The 24,593-nt window shown below is 38.5% G+C and overlaps 1 protein-coding gene and 1 pseudogene across 1 annotated transcript in view; both read right to left on the minus strand.

Moving 5' to 3' along the window:
- Positions 1-5,484: 5,484 nt before the first annotated feature.
- On the minus strand, positions 5,485-5,914 carry LOC132529183 (ubiquitin-conjugating enzyme E2 S-like; annotated as a pseudogene).
- Positions 5,915-7,442: 1,528 nt separating this feature from the next.
- LOC132530014 (MORF4 family-associated protein 1-like) overlaps positions 7,443-24,593 on the minus strand; it is a 49,187-nt gene continuing 32,036 nt past the window's right edge. Inside the window, exon 3 of the mRNA XM_060167077.1 lies at positions 7,443-7,891. Within this exon, the coding sequence (XP_060023060.1) occupies positions 7,443-7,891 (449 nt within the window). The remainder of the gene's footprint in view (positions 7,892-24,593) is intronic.

The following is a 24,593-nucleotide window of genomic DNA, read 5'->3' on the forward strand; positions in this document are numbered from 1 at the left end:
TAGTTGGAGTGACAAGGGGGGCGACGGTTGTGAAAGCCAATATATTAAAAGACTGTCGAGGAAGGCCTAGGAGCTCTGTGGTACAGGATAATTCAGTCAGCTCCATAGGGGTGGGGATCTTTATACCTGGCTCCCTCGTTTTTTTCAATGTGTGTGTACATTGACAGTTCTATGGGAAGCAGAGCACTCCAACGGAGGTCCTAGAGGGTCCATAGATGGAATAGTGCAAGAGAATATATATATATATTTTTAACAAAGAGAGTTAAATTAAAGCTTACATATGGTTTGAAATGGTTGCTGTTCTTTCTCTCTGACAACCTTACAATTCGCCTTTTGTAAAAAGAAAACTCTAAAGTCCTTCATTTAAATCAGTGACATGATGGCTTTAGTAAGGATTGTTGTGTTGGGCTGTAATGTAAGATTATTCAAGGCACAATAAAAAAGACCAGGGCTGAATTTAACAGGACATTGGCTGCAAGTAGCAGTATCACTGGACACCACCCACTGGTTCATGCTGAACGTTTCCTTAAGCTTTTAAATGTTGAATTTAAAACACATATGAGGATTCATTGCAGCACTATTTACAATAGCCAAGACATGGAAGCAACCTAAGTGTCCATCAACAGATGAATGGATAAAGAAGATGTGGCACACATATACAATGGAATATTACTCAGCCATAATAAAGAATGAAATAATGCCATTTGCAGCAACATGGATGGACCTACAGATTAGCATACTAGATGAAGTAAGCCAAACGAGAAAGACAAATATCATATGATATCAGTTATATGTGGAATTAAAAAAAAAAGGATACAAATGAACTTATATACAAAACAAAAATAGATGCACAGACATAGAAAACAAACTTATGGTTACCAAAGGGGGAAGTAGGTGGAAGGATAAATTAGGAGTTTGGGATTAACATATACACATTACTATTTATAAAACAGATAACCTTGTGCTACGGTATAGCACAAGGAACTATACTCAATATTTTGTAATGACCTAGAAGGGAAAAGAATCTGAAAAAGAATATATGTATATATATAACGGAATCACTTTCCTGTACACCTGAAACTAATATAACACTGTAAATCAACTATACTTCAATATAAAAAATTTAAAAAAAATACAAGGAGATCCTGTTATATACAACAACATGGACAGAACTTGAAGGCATTATGCTAAGTGAAATAAGTCAGATAGAGAAAGGCAAATACTGTATGATATCACTCATATGTGGAATCTTAAAAAAAAGCTGAACTCATAGATCCAGAGGACAGACTGATGGTCCCAGAGGTTGGAGGAGGGCGTGGCAAAATAGGTGAAGGTGGTCAAAAGGTACAAGCTTTCAGTTTTAAGATAAATAAGTCCTGGGGATATATAGTATGGCAACTATACTTAACAATATGTATTGTATATTTGAAAGTTGCTAAGAGAGTAGATCTTAAAAGTTCTCATCACAGGACTTCCCTGGTGGCCCAGTGGCTAAGACTCTGCGCTCCCAAGGGAACTAGATCCCACGTGCTGCAACTAAGAGTTAGCATGCTGCAACTAAAGATAATGCACGTGTCATACTGCAACTAAGACCCAGTGCAGCCAAATAAATAAAGAAATATTAAAAAGAAAAAGCTCTCCCTCATTGTTTGAGGTGAGGGATGTTAACTAAACTTATTGTGGCAATCATCTTGCAATATATACATGTATCAATCAAATCATTATGTTGTACACCTAAAATGAATACAATATTATATGAATTATATCTCAGTTAAAAATGCTATTATTGGGCTTCCCTGGTGGTGCAGTGGTTGAGAATCTGCCTGCTAATGCAGGGGACACGGGTTCGAGCCCTGGTCTGGGAGGAGCCCACATGCCGCGGAGCAACTAGGCCTGTGAGCCACAACTACTGAGCCTGCTGCGTGTCTGGAGCCTGTGCTCCGCAACAAGAGAGGCCGCGATAGTGAGAGGCCCGTGCACCGTTATGAAGAGTGGCCCTCGTTTGCCACAACTAGAGAAAGCCCTCGCACAGAAACGAAGACCCAACACAGCAAAACTAAATAATAAATTACTAAACTCCTACTCCCAACATATTAAAAAAAACCTCCTATTATTATTAAATTAATATTAATTATTTCATTATTATTAAATTGACTAAATTTCAAAAGATACAGTTTGAAAAAAGCATATATAAAAGCATATATAAAATATATGGGGCTTCCCTGGTGGCGCAGCGGATGCAGGGGACACGGGTTCGTGCCCCGGTCCGGGAAGATCCCACATGCCACGAAGCGGCTGGGCCCGTGAGCCATGGCCGCTGAGCCTGCGCGTCCGGAGCCTGTGCTCCGCAACGGGAGAGGCCACAACAGTGAGAGGCCTGCGTACCGCAAAAAAAAAAAAAAAAAAAATATATATATATATATGAAAAAAAATGTGTGCCCTAATGATTTATCACAAAGCAAACCCTCATGTAAACACCACTCAGATCAAGAAACAATCTTGCCGACACTTCCAAAGCCTCTCTCATGTCCCCTTCATCTCCTCCTGGCAATTACGGTAATCACTTCCTCGCTTGCTTTACAGTTCCAGTGTATCCCCAAACTCTGTAGCTCTGTTTTGAATTTTATAGTAAATGGAATCCTACAGTATAACTGCTTTCATGACCGGCTTTTTTCTGCTCAAGACATTTGTGAAATTTACCCAGGATCTGATTGTAGCTGTAGTTGGATCATTTCCACTCTTTTATAGTCTTCAATTGTATATATCTAAAATTTATTTATATATTTTACACTTAGTGTGCATTTGGGTATTTCCAGTGTGAGACCCCCAAAATAGTACTGTTAAGAACACTATTCTACTGTCTATTGGTGCACATGTACACACATTTCTGTTTTCTCTCTTCCTAGGAGTGGAAATGCTGGGTCCTAGGGTGTGCTCGTAGTCAGCTCTGCTGCTACTGCCAATCCCTTTTCTAAGGGGGCTGTACTAATACACTTGTCAAGCAGCAGTGAATGAGGGTTCCTGCTGCTCTCTACTTGCCTCAATGATTAGTATCATCAGCCTTTTGAATTTTAGCTGTTTTGATAGGTTTTCTAGTTAAAGGAAAATTTTCTCTACTCACAACTCCTCTGACACCAAATGTATGGCTTTTTCAAACCAAGAAATTCTCTGTGGATACCCACTGGATGTTATACAATTTAATTCAATTCTGACACTACTACCTGGATTTAGTACAGACCCTACAGCTTAAGGGCTCAGTCCCACAACACTGCCCCCACTTCGGATGCTAACTGCAAGTAGAAGGTCCCAGGTTATCCATACTTCTGTCTTACTTGGCTAAAAATTGGGGGTTCCAACAACCCCCCTGATCAGGTTTGGTAATTTGCTATAGTGGCTCACAGAACCTAGGCAAACACTTTATTTACTATTACCAGTTCATTATAAAGGATGTTATAAAGGATACAATGAACAGCCAGATGAAGAGGTACGTAGGGCAAGGTGTGGGAAAGGGGTGTGGACCTTCCATGTCCTCTCTGGGTGTGCCACCTTCTCAGCACCGTCATTTGTTCACCAACCTGGGAGCTCTCTGAACCCTTCTGTTTAGGGTTTTTTTGTTTTGTTTTGTGTTTTTTGAGAGCTTAAACAAGCTTTATTTGGGAACGCTCCCGGGCGAGGTTTACTGGTCCGAGAGAAAGGGGCCAGAGAAGTCGCCTGTTTAGGGTTTTTAATGGAAGTTTATTACATAGGCATCACTGATTAAATTACTGGCCATTGGTGATTAATTCAAACTCCAGTCTCTCTCCCCTCCCTGGAGGTCGGCAGAGGTGGGACTGAAATTTCTAAGTTTCTAATCATGCCTTGGTCTTTCTGGGGACTAGCTCCCATCATGAAGCTATCCAGGGACCCCAGTGACAGTCTTCTCATTAGCATGTGATAAAATGCTCCTATCACTCTGGAGATTCCAAGGGTCTTAGAAACTCTTGTGTCAGGAACCAGGGACTTAGTCCAAATATTATAACAAAAAATGCTCCTGTTATTCCTATTATTCAGGAAATTACAAGGGTTTTAGGAACTCTGTGTCAGGAACTGAGGGCAGAGACCAAATATATATTTCTTATCACAGTAGTGTTATCTCACTTAGTGTTAGTTTACGTTTCCCCTGAGTTGAGTTCCTTTCACATGTTCATACATTCATTGGCTATTGGCTCTCATATTCTGTGAAGTTGCTGTTCAAATCTCTTGCCCATTTTCCTTTTTGGTTGCCAGATTTTATTACTGTTGTTGTTGTTGATCGCAGGATTGTTTAGGTGATTCAAAATATTGTCCCTCACTCTGTGGCTTACTTTGTACTTTCTTATTGGTGTCTTGATGAACTTAATACAGTAAAATTTATAAATCTTTCCTTTACGCTTTTGGTGTCTTGTTTATAAAGTATTTTCCTACTGTAGGTCATGAAAATATTCTCCTATCTTATCTTCTAGAAGCTTCAGGGTTCTGTATTTCACATTTAAGCTTGCAGTCCATCTGGAGCTGTTTTTTCTGAATCATATGTAATTGAGTTCAAGGTCCATTTTCACCTGCCCCCACGCCCAGCAACCCCCTATTGGGATAGCCAATATTCTCAACAACATTTATTGTAAAGTTATGCTTTGCCTAAGGTTCGGAAGTGTCATCTTAGTCATTCAGGAATCTATATATGTACAGTCTTGATTTTATCCCATTATTTTATTTGTCTATCCTTTCATTAATATGATATTGTCTCAATTACTGTCACATCAGGGAAATTATCAATGTCTTGTAGAGTAAGTTCTCGCACCATGAACTTCTTTAAGACTACCCTCACTATTCTTAGTCCATTGCCTTTCCATTGATTTCCATTTTGGAATCAGGCTAGTCCACTGCATTTTAATATATTTTCTAGAATCAGCTTGCGAATTCCATAACAACAACAACAAAACAAATACACACACATAAACATCAACATACACTTAATATGATAAATATACACATAAACCAAATTTAAAAACTGATTGGGGTTTTACTCCGATAGCCCTGAATCTATAGAATTGTTTGAAGAAAATTGACATCGTTATATTAGCAAATCTTTATACTCATTGACATGGTATGTCTCTCCATTTAATTTGGTCTTCTTTAATGTCTCATGGTAATGTTTTACAGATTTCTGTAGTTTTTTTTGTTTGTTTATTTGTTTTTGCTTTTCCAACTGTATTTAGAAAAACAAATCCAGGTCCCAGTGCCCCCATGCCCTCCCCCACCCCAGCCATAATTTAAATAACTTAGAGACAGAGTTGGGGCCGGGGTGGGCGGGTGGGGGGGGGTAGGGGGAGTGGGTGGGACAGAGAGGGGGGAGGCGTGTGCTTCTTGGTTATGGGACCCTTGCCCCCTCCCAGGCCCTCAGGGGCCATGGGGTCGGCAGTGGAGGCCTCAGCCAGCCTGTGCCCGGAGGGATCTCTGTGAGCTGTACTACTTCTCCTAATTCTCCAAGAGCAGGAGGCCAGCCTCCTTGCCGAGGGTGGACTCCGGGTCAGGGTGGATTGGCAGGCCCTCAATGGTAAGCAGCACATGCCGGATGCCCAGCTGGTGTCCAGTTCCTCTTGAGCATGTTGACGCAGGTCTCACCGTTGGCGTCCACCTTCGGATGGAAGATCTTGGTCAACGAGTACCCTTGGGTGGGGAGGCAGGACGGTCCTTCCCCAACAGGAGTTTCATATGGAATAGGCCTCTAGCGCCGGGGTCCACTTGGGGTTCTCGATGGTGACTTGCAGGTCTGTGAGGTCCTCCTCGTTGGAAAAGACCTTGATGCCGTCAGGTGGGTCAGCTGTCAGTGTCATCACCTCCTGTACACCAAATGGATGATGGAGGATGGGGGCAGGTTCCCCACCTTGGAGTTCATGACTGCCACTGGCAAGGGAAGGGTCTCCTGGCCCCCTTCCTGAGCTGGGGGCGGTCCCCAATTGCTGCCACTGCGGCCCCAGGGGCCCCAGCTCCCCTCCCCCCTGCCTCAACCCCCATGCACTGCACCTGCAACTCCTCCTGCTCCAGGTGCTGGTCTTTTTTTTAAATTTTTTTTTCCATTTCAAAAGAAATCTATTTATGATTTTTTTTATTACACATAGAGGCTTTGGTCATCTGGACCAAAAAAATTATTTTTTAAAAAAGGTTTTTTAGGTCTTTGTTTTTCAAGGCAAATGACCACTTAGTAGATGTTTGGTTTTGTCCTCAAATCCCAGTCAGGTCTACTACCCTGATGAACTAGAAAGGACTTTGTGGGCCCTCATGATGCCTTCTCTGTTCTCCAGCCTCTCAAAGCTCTTTGTAGATCGTCTCTTTGATGTGATACTCTGAAACCCCTGTAATCTGGGGGGGTATTAGTTGGTCAAGTGTACTCCCATCATTCCCTATTCCAGCTTCCTTGTCATTCAGGGTCACCTGTCAGGTTACACAATATACACAGGACAATCTGCCACAAAACACAGCTCTCCTCTTTTGCCTCACAGAAGAATTAAAGTTCCAAAATATATGCAGACCCATCTTCCATCTCCAACCATCCTCTGGTTCTTTCCAGTCTTTCCAAAGCAGTCTCACCCCTACATTCTTGTTTTTTTTTTTTATTTTTTTTAATTTTTTAAAATTTTTTTTAATTTATTTTTTTTTTACATTCTTGTTTTTTTAAAAAATAAATTTATTTACTTATTTGGCTGCACTCGGTCTTAGTCACAGCATGCAGGCTCTTCATTGCAGCGCACGGGCTTCTCTTTAGTTGTGGCACACTGGCTCCAGAGCTCTCAGGTTCAGTAGTTGTGGCACACGGGCTCTCTAGTTGTGGCCTGTGGGCTCTAGAGCATGCAGGCTTAGCTGCCCCGAGGCATGTGGGATCTTAGTTCCCCACCCAGGGATCACATCCATGTCCCATGCATTGGAAGGGGGATTCTTAACCACTGGACCACCAGGGAAGTCCCTCACCCCTATATTCTTGATCAGCTGCATCCAAGTGGTGCCTTCTACTGCACCTCTAAAGTGGGGAGATTCTGACCCCAAGTCTTCAAATGTTCCAAGGTTCCAGAAAACAATGCTGTCACATGGGTAACAGCAAGTGTTGGGCCTTGCCCAACATTTAAAAAACACAGCAAAGGAACAAAATAAACCTGACCACTAAAACAACTTTTGATTTAGCCCCATATCCCTTATTTGAGTATTTCTCAAACAAAACTTGTTTTTCAAGAACCAAATATATTTGACAATCTAAACCTCTATGGAGGTCACCAACCACTGACCCTAAGGGAGATTGTTACATGGGGGTTAAAAAACATACAAAACAAAACAAAACAGAGAAAATGACAAGCTGTTTTAGTTTCCCCGAGATGTCGGCCCATTCTTATCAGTTGACCAGAGTCCATTAGCAGTGAACTGGAGACCCTCGTTCAGGACGCTTCACTTTTCTCCATCCGCCAGACCAGCTCAACCAACATCTCTGCCACCTTTTCAATCTCCTTGGCCTTCTCGCACAATTCTGATACTCTGTTGTCAGCCTCCCCACCGGGACGTCCATTCAAGGCGCCGTCCTCCGAAGCCTCCACCTGTGTTTTTATCCGGATGAGCAGAAGGTCCATCTCCCACAGTTTGCCCCTGGTCCTCAGACACATGCTCCCGGCTTTTCGGGTGAGCTCCGTGATGTCCTCCAGCATCTGGTTGATACCCGGGACCAGGAACTGCTCCAAATCCACCTCCGGCTCCAGCGTGTCCACCTCCTCCAGAGCTTCCACCTCGCCCAGGTCCAAGGGCCAGATTTTTCCTGCCACTGCTTCAGACCCACAGTCCCCTGGAGATGGCTGATCAACAGTTACTGCTCCAGTCGAAGTGAACCACACTCCTGGTCAACAGTATTCTGGAATTATCTTCTAAAAATTTATCTTTACGCCTCTCACTTCCCAACTGCTCTGGGAAGAAACGCCTCGCACGCAAACAGCGGAGCCTTCAATTCGCGGGTCTTTGCTGCCCTTTCATGACACTGCTGGTCCTGTGTATCTTGTGTTAGATTTGATATTTGGTAATTGGATGTTTTCAGTTTTGTTATAAATGGTATCGTTTAAAAATCTTATTTTCTAGCTGTTTATTCCTGATATAAAGAAATGTGTTTGTGTGTATCTGAAGCTTCTAGAAGATAATAGGAGACATGCCTTCATGACCTGGGATAGGAGAAGAAATGCGTTTGTGTATTTTAAATAGCAACTGTGTTGAACTCTCTTGTTAATGCTAAATACCTGTAATTCTTTTGGAATTTCTTTCTTACCCCCGCTAGCTTTACTGAAATATAATTGACATAAAACATTGTGTAAATTTAAGGTGTACAAATGTGATGATTTTCTATATATATATAATATATAAATATATATATATATAAATGACTAGCACAATAAGGTTAGTTAACATAACCATTACCTCACATAGTTACAATCTTTGTGTTGTGTTGAGAACTCTTAAGATCGACTCTCTTAGCTGCTCTCAAATATGCAGTACAATCTTATTAACTGAAGTGACCATGTAGATTATAATCTCAGAATTTATTCATCTTATAAATGACCACCTTCACTCATCCCTCACCCTACCCCTTGGCAACCACCAATCTATTATGTTTCTATGAATTTGGTTTTTCTAGATTCCATATGTAAGTGAGATCATACAGTATTTGTCTTTCTCTGCCTGACTTAGTTTACTTAGCATAATGCCTTCAGGGTTCATACATATTGTTGCAAGTGGCAGGATTTTCTTCTTTTTTATGACCGAATTATATATCTATCTCACGTTTTTTAATTTATTCATACTTTCATGGACACCTAGGTTGTTTCCATGTCTTGGCTATTGCAAATAATGCTTTAATGAAATAGGGGGTGAAGATATCTCTTTATTTTAAAATTATTTACATTATTTATTTAATTGAATTATAATTAACATACAATATTATATTAGTTTCAGGTAAAATAGATAACTAATAAGAACCTACTGTATAGCACAGGGAACTCAATACTCTGCAGGTATTTCTTTGAGACAGTGATTTAATTTCCTTCAGATATATACTCAGAAGTAGAATTTGCTAGATCATATGGTAGTTCTATTTTTGTGTGTGTGTGTGTGTGTGTGTGTGTGTATGTTTATGTGTGTGGAACCTCCATACTGTTTTCCACAGTGGCTGTACCATTTTACATTCCTTCTTCAGAATTTCTATGAACATATACACACATATCATCTGTGAATAATGAAAGTATTATTTCTTCCTCTCCAATCTCTTCCTCCTTCTCCAATTTTCTTTCTCTCTTTTTCCTTCTCTCTCTCTCTCTCTTTTTTCTGTAATAGCTATGCTCCCTTTCTGTACTGTCTGGAACCTTCAGTTCATTATTAAATGGGAGTGGTGATAGCAGACATACTTGTCTTGTTCCAGGTAAGAGAGCTTTCACCGTTTCATCACTAAGCTTAATGCTTGCTGTGTATTATCTTGTTGATACTGTTTTTGAAATAAAGAAATTACCTTCTCTTTCTAGTTTGCTAAGAATCTTTATTATAAATAGTGAATTTTATCACAATATTTTCTCCATTTATTAAGATAGTCATATGATTTTTCTCTTATTCCATTAATGTGATAAATTATATTGCTTGATTTTTAACTGTTCAATCAATTTTGTATTCCTGAAATAAACCCAAATTTTTATATTTTGCTAAATTTTATTTGTTAATATTTTATTTGGATTTTTTTCAATCTGTTCTGGGTGACATTGGCTTGGAATTTTTCTTTCTCAGGATGTTTTTGTCATGTTTTGATATCAAGGTTATTAAGCTCCCTCAAATATGATGGGAAATAGTCCCTCGTTTACTGTTCTCTAGAAAGTCTGTTTAAGTGTTTGGTAGAATTCACCAGCAAAGCCATCTGGACCTGTTGTTATTCTCTGTGGAAAGGAATTACATTAACAATCTAGTTTCTTTGATAGTTGTAAAACAACTTAGGTTTTCTATTCTTCTGTTTATTTGGTAACTTGTGTTTTTGTCCATGTCATCTGAATTTTTAAGTTTATTGGCATGAAGCTTTTCATAATATCCTTTTATGATCATTTTAATGTCTGTATGATCTAGTGCAGGAGTCAGCAAAATGAAAACTCTCTGGCCAAATCTGACCCATGGCCTGTTTTTGTTTGGCTCAGCAAGCTAAGAATAATTTTTACATTTTTAAATGTTGTTAAAAACAAAATGAAACAAAACAGAACAAAACAAAACAACAAGCATACACACAAGAATATGTGACAGAGTCCTTAAGCCCTGTTCTTACCTTTATATTCCCTTCATTTTATTTATTTTTAAAAATTTTATTGAAGTATAGTTGATTTACTATGTTGTGTTAATTTCTGCTGTACAGCAAAGTGATTCATACATACATACATACATACATATTCTTTTTCATATTTGTTTTCATTATGGTTTATCACAGGATACTGAATATATTTCCCTGTGCTATACAATAGGAACTTTTTGTTTATCCATTCTGTATATAATAGTTTGCATCTGCTAATCCCAAATTTCCAATCCTTCCCTTCCCTATCCCCCTCACCCTTGGCGATCACAAGTCTGTTCTCTATATCTGTGAGTCTGTTTCTGTTTCGTAGATATGTTCATTTGTGTTGTATTTTAGACTCCATGTGTAAGTGATATAATGTGGTATTTGTCTTTCTCTTTCTGACTTACTTCGCTTCGTATGATAACGTCTAGGTTCATCTGTGTTTCTGTAAATACCATTATTTCCTTCTTTTTTATGGCTGAGTAATAAATACACACACACACACACACACACACACACACACACACACACACACACACACACACACCCCATATCTTCATTATCCATTCACCTGGATAATATCCATTGATGGACACTTAGGTTGTTTCCACGTCTTGGCTATTGTAAATAGCGCTGCTACAAACATAGGGTGCATGTATCTTTTCAAATTATAGTTTTGTTTGGATATATACCCAGGACTGGGATTTCTGGATCATATGGCAACTCTATTTTTAGTTTTCTGAGGAACCTCCATACTGTTTTTCATAGGGGCTGCATCAATTTGTATTCCCACCAACAGTGTAGGAGGGTTTCCTTTTCTCCACATCCCCTCCAGCTTTTGTTATTTGTAGACGTTTTACTGATGGCCATTCTGACTGGTGTGAGGTGGTACCTCATTGTAGTTTTGATTTGCATTTCTGTAATAATTAGTGATGATGAGCATCTTTTTATGTGCCTAATGGCCATCTGTATGTCTTCTTTGGAGAAATGTCTATTTAGGTCTTCTGCCCATTTTTTGATTGGGTTTTTTTTGTTGTTGTTATTGAGTTGTAAGAGTTGTTTGTACATTTTGGAGATTAAGCTCTTATCAGTCACATCATTTGCAAATATATTCTCTCAGTCTGTAGGTTGTCTTTTCATTTTGTTTATGTTTTCCTCTGCTGCAAAAACAAAAGCTTATAAGTTTTATTAGGTCCCATCTGCTTATTTTTGCTTTTATTTCTATTGTCTTGGGAGACTGACATAAGAAAACATTGGTATGATTATGTCAGAGAATGTTTTGTATATGTTCTTTTCTAGGAGTTTTATGGTGTCCTGTCTCATATTTAAGTCTTTAAGCCATTTTGAGTTAATTTTGTGTATGGCGTGAGGGTGTGTTTTAACTTTATTGCTTTGCATGCAGCTGTCTGCTTTCCTTCATTTTAAATTATTTTATTTAATTTCCTATTCTCAGCTATCTTCGTGAGAGGACAATTTTTGTAAATAATCCATGTGCATTGGAAAAGGTCAGGTGTGCTATAATATTATTTGATTCTTCTATATCCTTCCTGAATTCTTGTCTCCTTATTCTAATAAGTTAATGAAAGTTGTGTAAAAAACTTTTTCTTTTATTGTGGATTTGAATATTTACCCTTGTAGCTCGGATCAAATTTTGCTCTACATAGTTTGAGGTGATGTTATTAGATTATAAGAATAATAAAGGAATACTATCAACAACTTTATGCCCACACATTTGATAACCTGGATGAAGTTGGCCAATTCCCTGAGAGACACAATTTGCTGAAACTCACACAAGAAGAAATAGACTATCTGAATAGGCCTGAATCTATTAAAGAAATTGAATTAATTACCTTCTAAACAGTAAGCACCAAGTCCAGATGGGTTCATTGGTGAATTCAACCAAACATTTTAGGAAGAAATTTTACCAGTTCTCTACAATGTGTTCCAGAAGATATGAACAGAGGAAAGACTTTATAATTCATTCTGTAAAGTCAGCATTACCCTAATACCAAAGCAAACAAAGACATTGTAAGAAAAGAAAACTATGGACCTATATCTCTCATGAACATAGATGTAAAAATCATAAACAAAATAGCAGCAAATCAAATCCAGCAATGTATAAAAAGAATTATACACCCTGACCAAGTGCAATTTATCCCAGGTATGCAAGGCTGGTTCAACATTTAAAAATCAATTAATATAAAAAAAAAAAATCAATTAATATAATTCATCACATCAACAGGTTAAAATAGAAAAATCACATGATCTTATCATAGATGCAGAAAAAAGCTTTTGATAAAATCCAAAACTCATTTATAATAAAAACTCTCTTTTAATAGATGGGAACTTTCCCAACTTGATAAAGGACATCTACGAAAACCCTATAGCTAACATCATATTTAATAGAAACTTGAAGCTTTCACAGTAAAATCAAGTACAAGGCAAGGATGTACCCTCTCATGACTCACATTCAATATTATACTGGAAGCTATAGCTAATGCAACAGCTCATGAACAGGAAATAAAAGGTATATAAACTGAGAAAAGGGAAATAAAACTGTCTTTGTTCAAGGATGACATGGTCATCTATATAGAGCATCCAAAAGAATTGATAAAAAAAAATTCCTGGAACTTGTAAGTGATTATGTTGCAGGATACAACGTTAATATACGAAAGTCAATTATTTTCCTATATACCAGCAATGAATAAATGGAACTTGAATTAAAAAACACAATACCATTTACATTAGCACCCCTAAAATAAATTACTTAGGTACAAAATAACAAAATATGTACAAGATTTACATGAGAAAATGTACAAAGCTCTGATTAACAAAATCGAAAAAGAACTAAAGAAATGGAGAAGTATTCCATGTTCATGGATAGGAAGACTCAATATTAAGACGTCATTTCTTCCCAAATTGATATAGAGATTCAACAATACCAAACAATATACCATCAAGTTATATTTTGGACATCAACAAACTGATTCTAAAGGTTATATGCAGAGACAAAAGACCCCAAATAGCCAACACAATATCGAAGGAGAAGAACAGTTAAGGGACTGACACTACCTGACTTCAAAACGTATACAGAGCTACAGTAATCAAGATGGTGTGGTATTGGTGAAAGAATAGACAAATTGATCAATGGAACAGAATAGAGAGGCCAAAAATAGACCCATAAATACAGTCAACTGACCTTTGATAAAGGAGAAAAAGCAATACAATGGAGCAAAAATAATCTTATCAACAAATGGCAATGGAACAACTGGACAGCCACATGCAAAAAATGAAACTAGAGATGATCTTTCACCTTTAACAAAAATTAACTCAAAAGGGATCAGAGACCTAAATGTATTATAAAACATAAAACTATAAAACTAGTAGAGGAGATTGGCTGAACATGGTGGAGTAGAGGACATACACTCACTCCCTCTTGTGAGAGCACCAGAACCACAACTAACTGCTGAACAATCATCGACAGCAAGACACTGGAACTCACCAAAAAAGGTATCCCACATCAAAAGACAAAGGAGAAGCCGCAATGAGACAGTATGAGGGGCACAATCACAATAAAATAAAATTCCATAAATGCTAGGTGGGTGACTCACAAACTGAAGAACACTTATACCACAGAAGTCCACCCACTGGAGTGAAGGTTCTGAGTCCCACGTTAGGCTTCCCAACCTGGGGGTCTGGCAATGAGAGGAGGAACTCCAAGAGAATCAGACTTTGAAGGCTAGCGGGATTTGATTGCAGGACTTCAACAAGACTGGGGGTAACAGAGAATCCACACTTGGAAGGCACACACAAAGAAGTGTGAGAATTGGGACCCAGGGGAAGGAGCGGTGACCCCATAGAACACTGAACCAGACCTACCTGCTACTGTCAGGGGGGCTCCTGGAGAGGCAGGGAGTGGCTGTGGCTCACCATGAGAAAAGGACACTGGCAGAAGAAGATCTGGGAAGTACTCCTTGGCATGAGCCCTGCCAGAGACTGCCATTAGCTGCACCAAAGAGCCCAGGTAGGCTCCACTGTTGGGTCGCCACAGGCTAAACCACCAACAGGGAGGGAACCCAGCCCCACCCATCAGCAGACAAGTGGATTAAAGTTTTACTGAGCTCTGCCCACCAGAGCAAAACCCAGCTCTACCCACCACCAGTCCCTCCCATCAGGAAACTTGCACAAGTCTCTTAGATAGCCTCATCCACCAGAGGGCAGAGAGCAGAAGCAAGAAGAACTACAATCTTGCAGCCTGTGGAATAAAAACCACATTCACAGAAAGACAGACAAGATGAAAAGGCAGAGGGCTTTGTACCAGATGAAGGAACAAGATAAAACCCCAGAAAAACAACTAAATGAAGTGGAGAAAGGAAACCTTCCAAATAAAGAATTCAGAATAATGATGGTGAATATTATCCAGGACCTCGGAAAAAGAAAGGAGACAAAGATGGAGAAGATGCAAAAAATGTTTAACAAAGACCTGGAAGAATTAAAGAACAAACACTGAGAATTAAAGAACAAACAGAGATGAACAATACAATAACTGAAATGAAAACTACACTAGGAGGAATCAATAGCAGAATAACTGAGGAAGGAGAACAGATAAGTGACCTGGAAGACAGAATGGTGGAATTCACTGCTGCGGAACAGAAAAAGAAAAAAAGAATGAAAAGAAATGAAGACAGCCTGAGAGACTTCTGGGACAACATTAAATGCAACAGTATTTGTGTTATTAGGGTCCCAGAAGGAGAGGAGAGAGAGAGGACCCGAGAAAATATTTGAAGAAATTATAGTCGAAAACTTCCCCTAACATGGGAAAGGAAATAGCCACCCAAGTCCAGGAAATGCAGAGTTCAAGGCAGGATAAACCCAAGGAGAAACACACTGAGACACATAGTAATCAAACTGACAAAAATCAAAGAAAAAGAAAAATTGTTAAAAGCAACAAGGGAAAAACAACAAATAACATACAAGGGAACTCCCATAAGGTTAACAGCTGATTTCTCAGCAGAAACTCTAAAGGCTGGAAGGCAGTGGCATGATATATTTAACGTGATGAAAGGGAAGAACGTACAACCAAGATTACTCTACCTGGCAAGGATCTCATTCAGATTCGATGGAGATATCAAAAGCTCTACAGACAAGCAAAAGCTAAGAGAATTCAGCACCACCAAACCAGCTCTACAACAAATGCTAAAGGAACTTCTCTAACTGGGAAACACAAGAGAAGAAAAGGACCTACAAAAACAAACCCATAACAATTAAAAAAGTGGTAACAGGAACATACATATCAATAACAACTTTAAACGTGAATGGATTAAATGCTCCCACCAAAAGACACAGGTTTGCTGAATGGATACAAAAACAAGACTATTATACATGCTGTCTACAAGAAACCCACTTCAGACCTAGGGACACATTCAGACTGAAAGTGACAGGTTGGAAAATGATATTCCATGAAAATGGAAATCACAAGAAAGCTGGAGTAGCAATACTCATATCAGACAAAATAGACTTAAAATAAAGAATGTTACAAGTGACAAGGAAGGACACAACATAATGATCAAGGGATCAATACAAGAAGAAGATATAACAATTATAAATATATATGCACCCAACATAGGAACACCTCAATACATAAGGCAACTGCTAACAGCTATAAAAGAGGAAATTGACAATATCACAATAATAGTGGGGGACTTTAACACCTCACGCCAATGGATAGATCATCCAAACAGAAAACTAATAAGAAAAAACAAGCTTTAAAAGACACAATAGGCCAGATATATTTAATTGATATTTATAGGACATTCCATCCAAAAAAGCAGATTACACTTTCTTCTCAAGTGCACATGGAACATTCTCCCGGATAGATCACATCGTGGGTCACAAATCAAGCCTCAGTAAATTTAAGAAAATTGAAATCATATCAAGCACCTTTTTTGACCACAATACCATGAGATTAGAAATCAATTAGAGGGAAAAAAATGTAAAAAACACAAACACATGGAGGGTAAACAATATGTTACTAAATAACCAAGAGATCACTAAAGAAATCAAAGAGGAAATCAAAAAATCCTAGAGACAAGTTACAAGGAAAACATAATGATCCAAAATCTATGGGATGCAGCAAAAGCAGTTCTAAGAGGGAAGTTTATAGCTATACAAGCCTACCTCAAGAAACAAGAAAAATCTCAAATAAAAAATCTAACCTTACACCTAAAGGAACTAGAGAAAGAAGAACAAACAAAATGCAAAGTTAGTAGAAGGAAAGAAATCATAAAGATCAGAGAAGAAATAAATGAAATAGAAACAAAGAAAACAATAGCAAAGATCAATAAAACTAAAACCTGGTTCTTTGAGAAGATAAACAAAATTGATAAACCATTAGCCAGACTCATCAAGAAAAGGAGGGAGAGGACTCAAATCAATAAAATTAGAAATGAAAAAGGAGAAGTTACAACAGACACTGCGGAAATACAAAGCAGTCTCCTAAGAGACTACTACAAGCAGCTCTATGCCAACAAAATGGACAAAATGGACGAAACGGACAAATTCTTAGAAAGGTATAAGCTTCCAAGACTGAACCAGGAAGAAACAGAAAATATGAACAGACCAATTACAAGTAAGGAAATTGAAACTGTGATTAAAAATCTTCCAACAAACGAAAGTCCAGGCCAGATGGCTTCACAGGTGAATTCTATCAAGCACTTAGAGAAAAGCTAATACCCATCCTTCTCAAACTCTTCCAAAATATAACAGAGGGAGGAACACTCCCAAACTCATTCTATGAGGCCACCATCACCCTGATACCAAAACCAGACAAAGATACTACACAAAAAAGAAAATTACAGACCAATATCACGGATGAATATAGATGCAAAAATTCTCAACAAAATACTAGCAAACAGAATATAATAACACATAAAAAGGATCATACACCATGATCAAGTGTGATTTATCCCAGAGATGCAAGAATTCTTCAATATATGCAAATCCATCAATGTGATACACCATATTAACAAACTGAAGAAGAAAAACCATATGATCATCTCAGTTGATGCAGAAAAAGCTTTCAACAAAATTCAACACCCATTTACGATAAAAACTCTCCCAAAAGTGGGCATAGAGGGACCCTACCTCAACATAATAAAGGCCATATATGACAAACCCACAGCAAACATCATTCTCAATGGTGAAAAACTGAAAGCATTTCCTCTAAGATCAGGAACGAGACAAGGATGTCCACTCTCGCCACTATTATTCAACATAGTTTTGGAAGTCCTAGCCATGGCAATCAGAGAAGAAAAAGAAATAAAAGGAATACAAATTGGAAAAGAAGAAGTAAAACCGTCACTGTTTGCAGATGACATGATACTATACATAGAGAATCCTAAAGATGCCACCAGAAAACTACTAGAGCTAATCAATGAATTTGGTAAAGTTGCAGGATACAATATTAATGCACAGAAATCTTTTGCATTCCTATACACTAATGATGAAATATCTGAAAGAGAAATTAAGGAAACAGTCCCATTTACCATGGCAACAAAAAGAATAAAATACCTAGGAATAAACCTACCTACGGAGACAAAAGACCTGTATGCAGAAATCTATGACACTGATGAAAGTAATTAAAGATGATACCAAAAGATGGAGAGGTATACCATGTTCTTGGATTGGAAGAATCAATATTGTGAAAATGACTATGCTACTCAAAGCAATCTACAGATTCAATACAATCCCTATCAAATTACCAATGGCATTTTTTACAGATGTAGAACAAAAAATCCTAAAATTTGTATGGAGACAGAAGAGACCCTGAATAGCCAAAGCAGTCTTGAGGGAAAAAAGTGGAGCTGGAGGAATCAGACTCCCTGACTTCAGACTATACTACAAAGCTACAGTAATCAAGACAATATGGTACCTGCACAAAACCAGAAATATAGATCAATGGAACAGGATAGAAAGCCCAGAGATAAACCCACACACCTATGGTCAACTAATTATTAGAGAAATGCAAATCAAAACTACAATGAGGTATTACCTCACACCAGTCAGAATGGGCATCATCAGAAAATCTACAAACAACAAATGCTGGAGAGGGTGTGGAGAAATGGGAACCCTCTTGCACCGTTGGTGGGAATGTAAATTGATACAGCCATTATGGAGAACAGTATGGAGGTTCCTTAAAAAATGAAAAATAGAATTACCATATGACCCAGCAATCCCACTACTGGGCATATACCCAAAAGAAACCATAATTCAAAAAGACACATGCACCCCAGTGTTCACTGCAGCACTATTTACAATAGCCAGGTCATTGAAGCAAACAAAATGCCCATCGACAGACAAATGTATAAAAAAGATGTGGTACATATATACAATGGAATATTACTCAGCCATAAAAAGGAACGAAATTGGGTCATTTGGAGAGACGTGGATGGATCTAGAGACTGTCATACAGAGTGAAGTAAGTCAGAAAGAGAAAAACAAATATTGTATATTAATGCATATACATGGAACCTTGAAAAATGGTACAGATGAACCGGTTTGCAGGGCAGAAATTGAGACACAGAAGTAGAAAACAAACGTATGGACACCAAGGGGGGAAAGCGACTAGGGGGTGGCATGGTGTGATGAACTGGGAGATTGCGATTGACATGTATACACTAATATGTATAAAATTGATGACTAACAAGAACCTGCTGTATAAAAAATAAATAAAATAAAATTCAAAAAACATACGAATAGAAGATAACATCGAGAAAACCTAGATAACCTTGGGTATGTGATGAATTTTTAGATACCCATAGGAATGATCCATTAAAGAAATGATTGATAAGCTAGACTTCATTAAAATTAAAAATTCTTCCCTGCAAAAGGCACTGTCAAGAGAATGAGAAGACAAGCCACAGAGTGGGAGAAAATACCTGCAAACACATTTGATAAAGGACTATTATCCAAAACATACAAAGAACTTTTAAAAGTCAAAAATGAGAAAACAAACAACCAGATTAAAAAATAGGCAAAAGGCTGAACAGAGACCTCACCAAAGAAGGTATACAGATGGCAAATAAGCAGATGATAAGATGTTTTAGATCATATGTTATTAGGGAACTGCAAATTAAAACAACAGTGAGTTAGACTACCAAGCTATTAGAACAGCCAAAATCCAAAACACTGATAACACCAATTGCTGACAAAGATGTGGAAAAACAGGAACTCTTGTTGATTGCTGGTGGGAATGCAAAATGGTACAAACACTTTGGAGCAATTCTGTGTTTTTTTACAAAACTAAACATATTTTACCATGTGATCCAGCAATTGCACTCCTTGGTATTACCCAAAGGAGTGGGAAATATATGTCCACAAAAAACCTGCACATGAATGTTTATAGCAGCTTTATTCAAAATTGCCCAAACTTGGAAGCAACCGAGATGTCCTTCAGTAGCTGAATGCATAAAAAAAACTCTGGTACATCCTGACAGTGGAGCATTATCCAGAACTAAAAAGAAAGTAGCTATCAAGCCATGAAAAGACACGGAGGAAACTTAAATGTGTATTACTGAGTGAAAGAAGCCAGTCTTAAATTATATGGTTCCAAGTGTATAACATTCTGGAAAAGGCAAAACTATGGGGACAGTAAAATCAGTGATCAGCAATGAGTGTTTGCTGGGATTGGCGAAGTGGGTAGGGATGAACAGGCTGATTACAGAGGATATTTAGTGCAGTGAAAATACTCTATTATGATACCAGAGTGAAGGATACGTGTCATTATACATTTGTCCAAATCCACAGAATGTGCACCGCAGAGTGAACTGTAATGTAAACTGTGGACTTTGGGTGCTTATGATGTGTCAGTGTAGGTCCATCAGTTGTAATAAATGGCCCACTCTGGTGGAGGATGTGGATAATGGGGGAGGCCGCGCATGTGTGGGGACAGGGGTTTTATGGGAAATCGCTGTACCTTCCCCTCAATTTCGCTGTAAAGCTATAACTGCTCTAAAAGAGCAGTTTTCTTAATTAAAAAAAAAAAGAGTTGGGAGGAGGAGGAATTGGAAGAAGGTGGTCCGAACCCACGCCCCCTGCGCTGGAAGCTCAGAGTCCTAACCACTGGACAACCAGGGAAGTCCCTCATTCCAAATTTTTGAATGTCATTTTTCTTACCTAAATTCAAGCTGTTCACAATCGTAAGCAGTAAGAAAGACTTTGATTTAAAGCTTTAGACATCTTTTCATACTTTTACCCAAAATAAATGATCTTAACCATTTACTCTTAAAGATTCAGTTTTAAAAATTATTCTACCAGCTCATTTCATTTTTTCTCAAGAAACAAGGGAAGCAGATTTTTATAAACAAAAATGAGTACTTGTTTATTACCCCTATGTGAAAATATTCATGTTGGGTGTTCCTTTATTTTCTTCTGAATGGTGGTGACCTTTGAGATAAAAATAACTGATGGAAAGACAAAGTGAAAGTCTTGCCTCAGAACTGGCTCACAGCCAGAGCTCTGTATGTGCTAAGTTGTACCTTGAAGCGTGGCTGCAGTGTGATTCTGGTTTGGTGGCTGGAGACGCCAGGTTAAGATTCAGGACCCATTCAGCTGTGGCAGAGCTGCAGAGGGACTTACTCAACAACACCAGGTTTGAAGCCAGTGAAAGGAGGGTATGATGGGAGGGGTAGCAGGGGAGGGCCCCAATGGCCTTATACAGACGCTCATCTAATGGACAAAAAGCTGCTCAGAACTTTAGACCATTCTTGACTCCTACCTCCACCAAACAGCCACCAAATCCACAGAAACCATACCTGCAATGATTTGTTGGAGACTGAACTGTTCATTTTGATTTCCCTGAACAGGACGCCACCTTGCATCCTTCCATCTGTTGATACTAAACGTTCAGAAAAAGGCACGTCCCAGCTGGGATGGGGCCCTGATGTCCTTATCTGACAGGAGAGGTATCTATTACGTGACTGGTTCTATGCCTTGCTCAACAACTTACATGTAGTGAGGCCATAGACAAATTGCTTTATCTGTGTCTGCTCTTTTCTGTATCTGTAATCTGAAGATAATAGAGTTACCTTACACACTTTAGTGACACACTTGTGAAGATAAATGAAGGCTGAAACGTAATGTGTCTGCAAAGTCCCAAGAGCTCTGGAAATAAAGGCTATGTATAAATAAAAATGTATTATGAATGCCTGAATATTAATAAAAGCTTTTACAATTTACCCTCATGGCACACTACGAAGTCATAACTGTTTAATATCAAACAGATCTTTTTTTTTCCCCTCCAAAATAACACGTCTAAACTCTCTTAGTCCCTAGAAAATAACCATAAAGAAGGTAAAATTTGTCTCTGTGCTCCCGGGTTCCCCTTTTTCTTCTCATCCATGCCACCACTGCAGATGGGTTCAGGCCTTTCATGGACCTTCTACGTCCATTAAAATACACTCTCAGCCAAGGAGTTCATAAATGTATCAATTGAGGTAGAAATGACTGACAAAGCTAATATGTTACATTTTTTTAAGTATGTTTTAAACTTGAAAATGGTACACAATCTTTAGCCTAGTGGTTTAATCTAAAATGGAATTTTCAGGTTTCCATCTGAGTATCAGGTGAGGTTTTTCTGTTGTTTTTTTTTCCCTTCTGATGGTGGTAGGGGTGAGGAAAGGAGGGAAATAACAAGTTGGAGCTTGTGAAATCTTACTACATAGGTCCAGGTATTAAACAATAACTCTAGTATTAAACACTTTCTATATCACCAACCATACTTTTACTATATCAAATGCAACCCTCACTGAAGTAAATAGTATTTGTCCTTTTTTTTTTAAACAGATGAGAGTAGTGAAGCTTGAAGAGATTGAATAACTGAGGTCACACACCCAGAAAAGAGTTGAGTTGAGCTCAAATTTGAACACAAGCTGGTTTGTCTCCAGAGTGTTTTTCTTACCGTGTATAATAATGAAACAAATCATAATTTGTAGAAGTGCCCTTATGATTGACTTTGGATTCACCTCCTTTTGTTTCATTCATGCTGGTCAAGCACACATCTTTTGATGCTATAGGGCTTCACATCCCTGGCTCTGTAATTCTTGCCACTGAAATAGACATGCATATATATTCAGCCTGCTCTCCGAAATAATTACGTGGTGGTGAAATATCATCAATAGATCTACGGTAACTTCTAAATGCTCTTCAGTATTTCATCAAATTTAATGATGAATGTGTTTTCACTAAAAATCAGAAAAAAATGAATGCTGTAGTAATATGCATATGTATGACTCAATCCAAAGGCCTTTTTTTAAAAAGGCTGTGTTGGATCTTCATTGGGGTGCATGTGCCTCTCCTTGCGGTGGCTTCTCTTGTTGCGGAGTGCAGGCTCTAGGCACACGGGCTTCAGTAGTTGTGGCTTGTGGGCTCTAGAGCGCAGGCTCAGTAGTTGTAGTACACGGGCTTAGTTGCTCTGAGGCATGTGGGATCTTCCCGCATCAGGGCTCAAACCTGTGTCCCCTGCATTGGCAGGTGGATTCTTAACCACTGAGCCACCAGGGAAGCCCAAAGGCCTTTTCTTTATCAGCAGTTTCCTTGAATATATATAGCATTTTTCCTGAATCTCTCTATTCTTACACTGTAATATATTTTTAGTTCTCTTGCTCCTTCTTCAGTCAGTTCTGTTACTTTTTTCCTGCTCTTCTTTCTTTTAACAGAGCTTTTACATAAGAATTCTGTTATGTTTTTCTTTCCCATTACTTCTTAAGCATTTGCAATTTTCATGTCTGCTTTTATTTCTTTCCAGTATGAAACTTGATTCAGGCAATTCAGGATTGAGTTTTCTTTCATTCTCCTCGTCCCATTGCTTTTCTGTATACTTAAGCTTCTTTTTCTCTCTCTCTCTTTCTCTGTCTCTCTCTCTCTCACACACACACACACATACACACACAAGCACTGCATTTAGTTGCAAGCTCTGTATTGCCCACACTATGGTAAATCACTATCTCACAGCAATCACAATTTTTGAGTTTTTTTCCAATAATATTTACAAAAATTAGAGCTAAAGACAGATATCAAAGTAAATTCTGAATTAAATTAGTGATAAATACTGAAGTTTCTCAGTAAAATTAATAACTAGTATTAAGCAAGTGGAACCATTATCAACTTTTGTCTGGGAATGTGCAATTTTGTTTTCTTATGTGATCTTTGCTCATCCATGGGCTTCTCTCCACTCATTCACAGTTCTTTGCTCACTGTCATTTCATGACTCAGCTGCCTGTCAGCAAAAGTATTAGCTGGGGCTATTGATGACATGTCCTCTTGTCACATCCACTCACTCCATTGCCATTACTCTGATCTTTTGGCCTTTTATCCCGAACTCTCCCTAACCTAGAGAAATTTTAGAATGTTTCAGTCTTCACAATATGTCAAGATAAATACCCCTGTTTTTATCTGTTAATATCTCACTGACTCTGACCTAACATGTAGAAACAGTCTCTTACATCAATACTGGCCCCTTTTCTCTTAACGTTTGGCTCCTATTTTCCCAGAACATCCTGAGAGTATTTAAATGTGAATAATTTGTGTGTTCTATTTCCCCATGTAGCAGAGAAACATCCTATCAAATTTTCCTCTCACATTTAGTTCCACTGAAATCAGAAAGAGTTTGCAAATTACTTTTTGAAGATTCACTTTTATCTCTAGGGTAGTCTATCAGTTTCTCTAATTATGATCAATAGAAACTGAATGCTGTTAACTTAAAAGGGAATTTATTTAAGACTATGATGGCAGGGATGGGGATATATATGGTGCTTGTGTATGTAGGGATAACAGGCAAGGAGGCTGAGAAGCTAAGCGTGGAAACAGAGGAGCAAAGAGAGCTTTAGAGGACCAGGAAGGACAGCAACGACCCCATGGCAAAAGACACCTGCTTTGCACACCTCTTCTCTTTTGCTGCCAGTGAAATGAAATCATCTCTACAATGGTTTCTTCATTCTTGCATCACACCCTCAAGATTTATAGGCCCAGGAGAGAGAACCTCGTTGGCTGAGGTTGTCACATGTCTGACCCTTGGGTCTACCAGAAAATGGACCTGGGTCCCTTGGCCTCCAAAGCCATGCAACTGCCTTTCCACCATAGCAACATACAACAGGGGAGAGGCAGTTTCCCAAAAGAATCAGGGGAAGGTGAATGGATTGGGCAGCCAATAAAGACCAATGTCCATAAAGGAACTAATATTTTGGATTGGGTTGCT

This window comes from Lagenorhynchus albirostris, chromosome 11, assembly GCF_949774975.1.
Source record: "Lagenorhynchus albirostris chromosome 11, mLagAlb1.1, whole genome shotgun sequence".
Classification (NCBI taxonomy): domain Eukaryota; kingdom Metazoa; phylum Chordata; class Mammalia; order Artiodactyla; family Delphinidae; genus Lagenorhynchus; species Lagenorhynchus albirostris.